This window comes from Impatiens glandulifera, chromosome 3, assembly GCF_907164915.1.
Source record: "Impatiens glandulifera chromosome 3, dImpGla2.1, whole genome shotgun sequence".
Classification (NCBI taxonomy): Eukaryota; Viridiplantae; Streptophyta; class Magnoliopsida; order Ericales; family Balsaminaceae; genus Impatiens; species Impatiens glandulifera.
In genome coordinates this window covers 7,917,906-7,929,031 of record NC_061864.1, presented here as the reverse complement: position 1 = coordinate 7,929,031, position 11,126 = coordinate 7,917,906, and the positions used below count along the sequence as shown (strand labels likewise).

General features: G+C 33.4%; 1 protein-coding gene across 1 annotated transcript; it reads right to left on the bottom strand.

Annotated features, from left to right (window-relative positions):
• On the bottom strand, window positions 1-4,001 carry LOC124932222 (transcription factor Pur-alpha 1). Its single transcript, XM_047472840.1, has 5 exons — window positions 3,442-4,001; window positions 3,320-3,367; window positions 872-1,015; window positions 528-794; window positions 1-433 (listed from the first exon to the last, which is right to left on the bottom strand). The coding sequence occupies exons 1-5, from the start codon at window positions 3,718-3,720 to the stop codon at window positions 281-283; spliced, it is 891 nt and encodes a 296-aa protein (XP_047328796.1). The 5' UTR covers window positions 3,721-4,001; the 3' UTR covers window positions 1-280.
• Window positions 4,002-11,126: the final 7,125 nt, after the last annotated feature.

Genomic DNA, 11,126 nt, shown 5'->3' with positions numbered 1-11,126 from the left:
AAATAGAAAAACATAATTATTTTTGAAATAGTTTTCTGAAGCAAACAAATCTACAACCCAACAACACACCTTACTGTAGTTGTTTATTTCTTAATAATTATTCCCAATTTGAAATTTTATGCTTGGAAACAACTCCTTATGACCCCCCTTTTTCCCTCCTTTCCTTTCCTTACCCCCCACAATCATATGCTAAAAATCCACATTATTTTTGGCTGCCAAATGAGATATTAAGATAAATCAATACATCCTCCTCACACTTTACCATTAATAATAATAATATTCATCTCTGAGTCGATTCAACTGTCCGAACATTAGCACCAGTCATTCCTTCAATTCGATCCTTGGTTATCTCCACAAAATGACCAACCATCTCATGGAACTGCTTTAGCCCCGACAGAGGAAGAATGATGGAGGATCTATCGGAACCTGCCACCTGCAGCATTTCCAAAAATACATTTTTCATCTACAGACTAAACTTGCCAGATGATAATAGTGGTAGTAGGAGGAGGAGGAGAAGCAGAACTTACCTCAGAAATTTTTAAGAAGTGACCCCTGTTGTTGTTTCCAAGATCAAAGAAGAATCTCTTTTGATCAGCCCTTATCACTTTTGAGACAGCTAAGTTACCAATTTCATCAGATGGAGGTAAATCAACTGATTGATCAGTTGCTGTTGTTGCTGTTGCTGTTGCTGCTGCTACTGATGGAGGTTGTGAGCTGTTCCCAGAAATAAAGCCAGCCCCTACATCATCTGAGAGTCCAACCAAATGTTCTGAGCCGCTGCCTTCAGAGTTTTGCTGTTGCCCATAAAAATGAAAATGTGATGTTATTAGTTAGCTTTGTTAGGGTGATGATTGGTATTATGGATACGCACCTGATTTGATGGCAAGACGAAGAGTCCTGATGCTTCATTTATCTCAGCTAAGATTTTCCTGAAAGCTACCCACCCTTCGTCACAAACACTACCAGCAGGAACAATGATGGTGCTGCGGCTTCTGCTAACTGAAGCTTCAGAAATCTGGACAGTATGAGCTTTAAAGTGAATTGTCACTTGCAACTTTTTCATTTAATTTCTTTAGTTGCATCTAACCAAACAATCAGAAACATCATATGCCTCATATGACGAATGCATAGAAGCCTATGAGCGAAAAGGACGAGTAATTTAAGACTATCAGATATGCATATCCTACTTTCTAGGACAAGATAGGATACAGATATTGCCACAGTTTGGTTCATAAGGCTCAACTAAATTAACCAACTGAGGTCACAAGCTCAGAGTCAATAACATAATCCAAATTGGCTTAAAAGAAGAGTTTCAGGCTAATATGAGCCTAACTTGTACAAAATAAATTTTCTTTTTCTAGTTGCTCTAGTCTCCAAGATGCCGTCATCAAAGATCCTTCGACTTAAGTATGATACAAATCCAAACCCACCATTCTAGCTCAAAAGTTCTTCAAGTTGGGTGTTAGGTCTAAGTGTTACATACCAGCCTAGAGACTAGAAATTTTAGAAGAAATATAGGTGAGACTAAGAATAGCCTAAGCGTGATAATTTAATAACTATCCATTCATTACTGAAAAGAATACATACTCTCTCTTTCAAAAAAAAGCTAACAACACATTAACCCACTAACTTACTCTGCTAAGTGCTAACTACCAACATATCATTATCCTCCTCCTACTACTACTACCGTTACATTAAGTATAATCAACTAACTGAGATATTTGTTAGAGATTAAAGTTTTGTTTGATGAAGGGTTATTTGTCTTATCCAATTATTAACCAAATCATTCAAGTCATCAACTTTTGTATAACATTTTAAAATATTAAATACAAAGGATATTTTAGTCATTTAACCCAAATAATCCACATTTTCATGGAACTTTTTTCCCAAAAATCAGATTATTTAAAAAAAACTACATCAAACAAGCTCTAAGTTTTAGTAGGCTAAGCTTTAGAACAAATACTATTCAAAGGTACAAAACTATTGGTGACACTAGATATCTTGGGAACTTACATGATATATCTAAGACAACCAACTAACAAAGAATAAGTAAATTTTCAATGACATCCTCTGTATTTGGATAGCCTAGGGATAGTCAAAGATGGTAAATTTGCTTACTGGCCTTTTTGTTAAAGTACAAGACAAACAGAGTAAAGATGGGTGTCATAAACAATAAAGAAATCGAGTTGGTATGCTTAGACTTGCTCGGAAAATGTCGGAACTCACACACATCAGAACACTTCAGTTGCATTTCGATCTAAGATAAGGATAAATGTGTGGTGGCCCAATAAAGAGAATAGGACCTCCTCTAATTTTCTTATCTTTTATTAGTACTTGATGTACACATTCCAGTGATAACCATCAACAGGTGCAGCAACCAACATCCAGTCATCCACTAGGGCAACCTACGAGTATGCAATAGAGCATACAGTGCAATGATTGTGACAGTATGCAAGTATAAACAGTGTTCCTTCTTTTCTGAAATGAACAACACAGAATACATTGAAGAAATCCCATCACCATATAAAGCTTCTTTGGTCTGTCTATATTTCAAGGCTATCCCAAAGATTACATGCACAAAAATCTCATACAGGCACATATATGTAACTTAGCTATGCTTCATTTGTTTTCTTCCCCACCTCCATTAGAAAAGGAAACATTTTCAGAGCGACAATCAGTTTCTCTTAACATGTGCTCTGTAGGAGTCAACTAATTTCAATTGAACATGCTTTCAGGTGTATCGATGGTTCGGCTTTTACTACTTACATAACATTTAAGTTTGGCCGATGAACAAAAGGAGAGAGCAATAAGATTTCAAGCACAAGCACGTAGAGTGAACTCAATACATTTGTCTCAATTAATAGTTTCTTCTAGTGGAACAACAAACCATATATTCTAGTGCATATAGGTAAAGAAACAACCATTTTAATTTCAGAACATAAAGCAGAAATTAGCATATTTCATGAGAAACCCTAATTAGTATACACTGTTGAACAATACACAAAATGTAAACAAATAATGAAATATAGAAAATCGATGTAGTTTCAAATTGCAGGCTAATTTATTCAGTGGGCAAGTTGTTAGATGATGACATTTGTATTTATTTTTTTAGGTTCAGAGAGAATGTCCCATCATGCATCTTCTATACAGTAGTTTTATAAATGGTGAAACCGTGTGCATTCAAGTGCCTCATTGACATTACTGTTTCAAGATATTAGTCTCCTAAAATCATAACTAAACTCTTGACCTCTTTAGGACAGACCCCTTTAGGAGTAAACAAAAAAAAAAAATGAAACTATCAGAGATTGATTAAAGGTACCTTGAGAAAGCGACCTCTTCTATTTTCCCCTATGTCAAAGTAAAAGACCTGCGGGAAAGACAAAATGTATTATGTAAAAGTAGACAGAGTTTGAAGAAGGAAATAGAAAGACACGCACGCACCTTAGTATCTAGCTGAAGTTCCTTGCTGAAGATCTCTTGGTCTTCAGAGCTGACGTAATAATTGAAGAGATCCAAAAACCATGAGATTCCATTGGAGGGGACTATAATGGTGGACCTGGTGGAAGAGGTCTTCTCGGATATCTTGAGATAACGGCCGCGAGGATTCTCCTTCAAATCGAAGTAGAAGAGCTTGTGTTCGACCTGTAACGTTTTGGAGAGAAGCTCCACATCATTGCCTCCTCCTCCTCCACCGCCGCCGCCGCCTGAAGTTCCCTCCATTGTTGAGGAGGAGAGGCTGAAAAGAGTGATTTTGGGTGGATTGAAGTGGTAAAGAAAGAAAGGGGAAGGGAGTAGAATTGGGTTGTGGAAATCTAGAGAATTAGGTTTGTGGAAGAAGAGAGATTTTGACCTAGGTTAAGCTCTCTCTCTCTCTCTCTCTCTATCGGCCGCCTCTTTTATATTGCCATACGTAGCGGTATTCGCGGCTTCAGGGTCTCTCTCTCTCTCCGGATCATGTGCTGTTTGTTTGTTGCTCAGGTAATTTTCTCAATGATGCAGTAAAACATATATATAGAGAGAGAGAGAGAGAGAGATTCATCTTCTCCAGTGTTATTCTACTGCTACTACAAACAATTTCTGGTAGTTATTTTTGACATAAACAATTAATAAATTAGATCTTAACAGGTTAACATATATAGTAATTTTGAGGAGGTTTTTTTATTATGTCATTAAGATGGAGTAATGTTTAATTAGGGTTTAATTTAAGGAATAAAAAATTAAAATGATTATTGATATTATTATTTTTTAAAATAATATAATTAAACATTATTTATTTAAATTATTAATTAAAAATTAAAATATATTTATTTTTTTATAAAAAAATATTTTATCATTATATAGTAATATTATTTTTAAAAAATATATAATAATTTATCATTATAAAAAAAAATATTTTATCATTATATAATATATTTATTATTTATTTGTCAATTAAATTGACTTAATCTCATTTTTTTTTTCCTTAATCATTTCTCATTTATATATATTTTTACTAATAAAATTAATTTATTAAACTAGTTGTATCCTTAAGGGCCACCAATGTGACCCGACCGACCCGGCCTTGACAAGACACTTCACGAATGAATGTATTTGACCAAAATCCATCACTTTCCCTATAGACCCATCCATCCAAACCCCACCCAACATGAATACTTAAACCCTAATATCATGCATATAAATGGCAAGGATGATACACTCGTGAGTAATTAACTGGTCGATCGTGGTCTGTTTCAAAGGAAGATGGATCAAATTGAGAGGAGTAACTATCAATGTTAATCACAATTTAGAATTTGAAAGATTTAACAGCAATTAAGACAAAGAAAAAGAAAACTAGTTAAAGATCATCAAAAAGGGATGATCAGCCAAGTAAAACAACATTTAGAATGAACACTGAAAAGACAAAAACAAAGCTACACGTTTTATGTTTTCCTTCTTCCTACGTAGGACTAGCATTTCCCCCTCCTCCATATCCCAAGCACGTTGAAAATTTCGGTTGGTAATTTGGGATTGCCATCTTTTTATCCTCCCCAATTTTCTTCTGATCTTGATTATTATGATGTCTGTTTTCCTTAAATCTAAAACTCATTCTCTTGAAAGAACTTGACCTCCACAATGCAGCAATCTGTTCTTTTATCTTCCCTTCATTTTTCTCAGTCTTAAAAGTTGCATATCTCCTCAAGAACTTCCCCATCCTCTGTTTTCTACTCGTTACTCTCCAATTCAATCCATTAGGAGGACCATTAACAAACTCCTTCTGGTTATTATTACTCAATACCAACTCTGGTGAAGAAGGTGATGGACATTGATTATGTACTCCCGTTTGATCACGCCTCGACAAATTCAGATTAAGATGATGATCCGACTCTGTTCTTTCATGTCTTCTTTCCTTTAACCCGGATTTGGATCCAATTTGTGGCGGGAGTGGAAGGATCAGACTGGGAGGTATACATAATGTATGTGCCCGTCTGTGAGCGCGTGCTGAATTTCCCTCAACGTCTGTGGTTTCTTTTTTCTTTACTTCTTCTTTCACGATTTTCTGTATCGCGGCTGCAAATGGGTCAAACCCGTCTTTCCATGTTTGTCTCCATGGAGATGTTTGTCTCCATGGAGATCCACCGACGGCGCCGAGACAGGAAGGGTTTCCCATTTCAGAAAACGATGAACAGGGTGATGAGTTTGCCGTTTTTGCAGGTATCCTACCTGGTGGGAGCTTCAATGGTGATGAAGCCGTTACAACACCGTTACTAAATAGCTCATCGGCAAATGCAATTTCGGGTAGGACTAGGTTAAGATTGTTCTTCTTATTGTTATTATTACTGTTACTATTACGATTTTGCTGTTGGATAAAAGACAGGGTTTTTTCCAATTCCGCGCTTTCAAGACGGAATTTTTTGCTGGTTTCGAATTCGAAGTCATCGTCTATGATAAAAGAAGATGGGTTTAGATGGATTGTTCTTCTCATGGGACTTGAAGGAAGGCTGTAGAATAAAGCCATTGATGTTTCTTCTTCTTCTTCTTCACCGGCGGCGAGGGTGGCGGCGGCGGCGGCGGTAATGATGGGGCTGGTGGGTGCAGTTACAAAGGTAGACTCATCATCATCAACAACCTGATCAGATTCTTGAAATGGCAAGTACTCCATTGAGGACGTGATTAAGAGAGAGAAATTATTGGTAGTGGATGATTTCACTGATTTTCATGCTGAATTTAAGGAATTGGTTTAAACCTTGAATATTCTAAGGTTGTAAGGAAGATGGGTATGACAAAAAAAGGGAATCTTTGTCTACCATTAGAAAAAACAATTAAATTCAAAATCAAGCATTAAGGTTTGTCTTTTTAGGGTATAATTAAGGAAGGTTTCTACTCTATCATTGTTCTAAAGAACATAATTTTGTCATTTAATTTGTTTACACATTATTTTAGCTATAATTTCTATAAATATATACTTTTATTTGTACTAACTAACTTTATTATTCCTATTGTGAACTTGTATAGTAACTTTGTTTATTGTTGTTTGAAAATGTCATTTTTTTAGGTAAACAAATAATTTAAATTTATGTCTAAATTTTATCATGTTACCAATGATAGTGCAAGAACAAAGATATGTTAATATATTTACAATTTCCAAATGAAGATTCAAATTAATAATCAAATATATTTATCATTTTTACACATTTAACATATATCTAAATATGAAAATTCATCTTTACAATAATATTATTGCGTTCATCGAATCAAGTATCTTAGTTAATTTCTTTAAGTATAGACTCTTGTTACATAAATTGTTCTATTAAGTTAAAAAAAAAAACTTATAGATTAATATCTAAATGAATTATGAATGAGAAAAAAATGAACATATTCATTATATTTCAATTTATTGTTAAATAAAAACAACACAAATTTCAAATAGTTAAATTAATATGAAAAGATAATAAGATATAATAATACATTATAGCTTAATTTGAAATAACAATTAAAACAAGTTACAATATAATCTTTTTTTTAACGTGACTATTCTCTCTCTATATATATTAAATAAATTAACATGTCAATTTTAACTTTATGAAAGTTATAATCAAATATAAGACAGTGAATATTTTAAACAATATTTGTTTGAATTGAACTATAAATAATTCATATAAAAAGTGTCCACCAATGTGGGCTTGTCCTCCCTTCAAACATTTTTATTGTAATCTAAAAAAAAAAAAAACACCTGCATATAATTATGTTATTCTATTCTCATATTTTACTCTCTTTATTTTTCAAAAAAAATAAAACATTTAAAAGCTCTTTTCTCTAACTAATTATTTATCTTTCTCTACTAACTTATTAATTTTCTCAGAGATAAATTATTTCGTTTTTATCTCTTTTGTATTACAATCATGTGTTGTTTATTTTTTACTTCAAATAAATTAATCTTTATTGTTTTCTTATTAATAATGTAGCCTATAAAAATATTATATTATTATTGTTATATCATCTCTGCCTACCTGGTTACCTCGGCCAAAAATACAATTTTTTCCTCTTCATATATTAATAAATTCATTTATATCCATACTTCTCCCAAATAAGAAGATAAATAATCTATTATCTTCAAAATAAACTCCTTTAGTACAAATTTGAAATATCACGTCCACATGCTTATAATACTAAATAAATAATATAATATATAATAATATATATTATTTATAATTATTATGATTACATACCATAACAAATAATAAAATTTAATCTGAATATTTAAAAATATATTTATTACCTACTAATACTTCTCCCAAATATATACAAAAGATATGTATTTTTTTAGAAAGATATGTATATCTTCAAAATAAACTCATTTATTGCTAATATCATGTCCATTGTCCACATACTTATTTTACAGATGATTTAATAATGCAATTAAAATTACTATGATGATAAAATAACAAATTAGAAAATTATAAGCCTAAAAATAAATCATAATTAAGATTTTGTTTACCTATCAACATGTTTAGACAAAAAAAAAAAAGTAATTGCAGAATGGGCAAGATTGAAATTTAGGTTCACCTAAGTGAAAAGAAAATTTTGTTATTATTTTCTTTATTTAAATAACTATATTTTTTAAAAAATAAATTAACTTCGTTTCATTAAGAATTCAAAATTGGAATAAATGGTCAATTATCCAAGCTTTTGACAAATCATAACTTTAATAATAATAAAAAATCAAACCACTATCAAATATTTGATTAAAACAAACCAATAAACAAAGATTACAGAATACAATAACAAAAAAAAATAGCTTTGATAAAATGAATAAAAACAGAGTATATGATTAAATAGCTCTATTTTATGTTATAAAGAAAAAATATAATAATTTTGTATTATAATAAAAAATTTTATTAAATCGAGTTTAATCAGCTTTTCTAGTCAGGCGATCCTACTTGTAGAGGACAAGTTGTATAAAACAGAGGTGGTTTAAAGGGGAAATTGGACGAAATGACCCTGAAAAAAGGGCTATTTGCCTCCGTGGTCATCAGATAATTGAAATTGATCTGATGACCACTTTATTTTTTTTGGACAAAAATACCCTTTTCGCGTAACGCGAAGGGACTTCGCGTTTCGCGAAGGGAATTTTTTTTATATAAATACTTAAAATTTTTTATTTCGGCATTTTCTTTCTCTCACTTCTCTCTCTTCTCTCTTCCCTCTCTTTCCTCTCTTCTCTTGACGGCGGCGGCACGGCGTCGGCACGGCGAAACCCTAAACCAAAACCTAAACGAACACATTATACAGATCGACGACGAAAACTCGTTCTAATATCAGGTGATTGGATCGATTTATGTTATTATTTCCATTGTGTTCATCTATAAACCCTAAATCATGAGATTTTTTTATTGTTTATCTTATTGTTCATCTTATTGTTCATCTTGGTTGTTCATCTTGTCGATGATATGTTTGTAGTTAATGATGCTCTGATTCGGTTTCGTTTCAGGATACATTAATTTAATTTTCACGACTTCACGTTTCGCGAAGGCCTTCACGTTTCGTGAAGGACTTCACGTTTCGCGAAGGGCTTCACGTTTCGCGAAGGGCTTCACGTTTCGCGAAGGGCTTCACGTTTCGCGATGGCTTCACATTTTAGTCTTTGTATAATGTTATCTTCACTTCAGTACCAGTTTTAGTTCTTGGACTTTTTGACAAGGTATATCTTTGCCTCTGGCTGATTCTATTTATTTTGGATAATCGTGAACCGGAAAAGTAAATTGTTTGTGTTTTATAATAGGATGTGAGTGCATCTCTTTCAAAGCAGCACCCTCAATTGTACAAGGAAGGAATACGAAATACTTCTTCAAATGGAGAGTTGTAGTGGCCTTGGCTGTGTTTTAAGTTTACCAATCATTGGTGATCTATAAATTTGTAGCCATTTCTAGTTCTACAAGTGTTGACTCAACTGTCAAGATGTTTGGCCTTCCCTTATGATCACCAGATGGTTCAGGAAATGCATGCAAATGAAATAGATATTAGTAGTAGTATAGGGTTGGTGGAGGTTGGTACTACCAGCTCAATCCAGAGGAATCGAGGAGATTTGCAATGGCATGGCTTCCTCGAGAGGGATCTAAACATACATGTTTTGCATTTGATTCACCCGGTTACGAATCCTTCTTTGCATCTCAAGTCGGTGAGCTTGCACCTCTCAAGGCATGGGATGTTGCTAGAAGAGTCAGCATGAGAGGAAGGAAACAACTTTTTTGTATATTAGTTTCATTCTTTTAGGAGTACAGTCTTCAGGAAAAAGATGTATACTCTTACAGATATACAGTCTTCAGGAAAAAGATGTATACTCTTACAGATATAGTATGTTCCAATAACTTACAAAATCATTATTGAAATTTTAGACAATTTTCTTATTGAATTGTGATTTCTGTTAAAGATGCATGTAACAAATATCAGCTTCAAATAAAGCGTTGTGGTGGGTTCCTATAGATTTTGATTTATATATATTATTTAGATGGTCGATGAAATGAATAGTCGTTTAAATGCGACAAATAAACCATTGTGAAAGAAAATAAAATAAACATATTAAAAAGTGTGAAGATCTTCCGAAATGGAAATGAGATCCTAATCGAATCTGTCGGATTTCAAGATTGAATTTCATATAATATCAAAATATAGCATTATCTACATTTTTCATATAATGTCAAATGACAGCCTAAAATTGTTGAAAAATAACGCCCATCACAAACTCGCAAATCTAAGTCTCAAAATATTTATTTTCCAACTAAGGCATGGATTGCCAGAAGACGAAGGCACCCACTGTCATTCCAAAGAAGGTAGATACTTTCACCATTTTCTTCCTCTTGCAAGCCCTAATTGACCTTGTTTCTTCTGTTTCTGCCAAAGAGAGACCAACAAAACACATTACAAAGGAGATTAAGTTATGATCTAGATTGAATACAGATAGAATTATTCAATAATCAACTAGATCCTAGTATAGAAATGCTAGCCCTAACTAGCAATGCACGGGATTGAAGCTGCAAGTAAGAAGACATTATGATAAGACAAATTAATCCGAAAATAACCTAGGCGAGATCAAAGATGAATCATTAGAAGAAGAAGATTCAATAAGCATTCACATGATTCTTAATTCGGATCGAGGGAGGGAGAGAGAGACCGACCTGAAGAAGTTCTTGACTTACAAATTAGGGCTCATCAACCGTCTGGGCCTTCGCGAAACGTGAAGCCCTTCGCGAAACGTGAAGCCCTTCGCGAAACGTGAAGCCCTTCGTCGATCTGTATAATGTATTCGTTTAGGTTTTGGTTTAGGGTTTCATCGTGCCGACTCCGTGCCGACGCCGTGCCACCGCCGTCAAGAGAAGAGAGGAAAGAGAAGGAAGAGAGAAGAGAGAGAAGTGAGAGAAAGAAAATGCCGAAATGAAAAATTTTAAGTATTTATATAAAAAAAATTCCCTTCGCGAAACGCGAAGTCCCTTCGCGTTACGCGAAAAGGGTATTTTTGTCCAAAAAAAATAAAGTGGTCATCAGATCAATTTCAATTATCTGATGACCACGGAGGCAAATAGCCCTTTCTTCAGGGTCATTTCGTCCAATTTCCCGTTTAAAGGGAAGAGATAATATATAACTTTATAATA

Coding starts and splice junctions, on each gene's coding strand:
- LOC124932222 (XM_047472840.1), bottom strand. CDS start 3,720: ATGGAGGGAACTTCAGGCGGCGGCGGCGGTGGAGGAGGAGGAGGCAAT. Junction 1,016..3,319: donor GAAGAGGTCGCTTTCTCAAG/GTACCTTTAATC, acceptor CATACTGTCCAG/ATTTCTGAAGCTTCAGTTAG. Junction 434..527: donor ACTTCTTAAAAATTTCTGAG/GTAAGTTCTGCT, acceptor GAAATGCTGCAG/GTGGCAGGTTCCGATAGATC.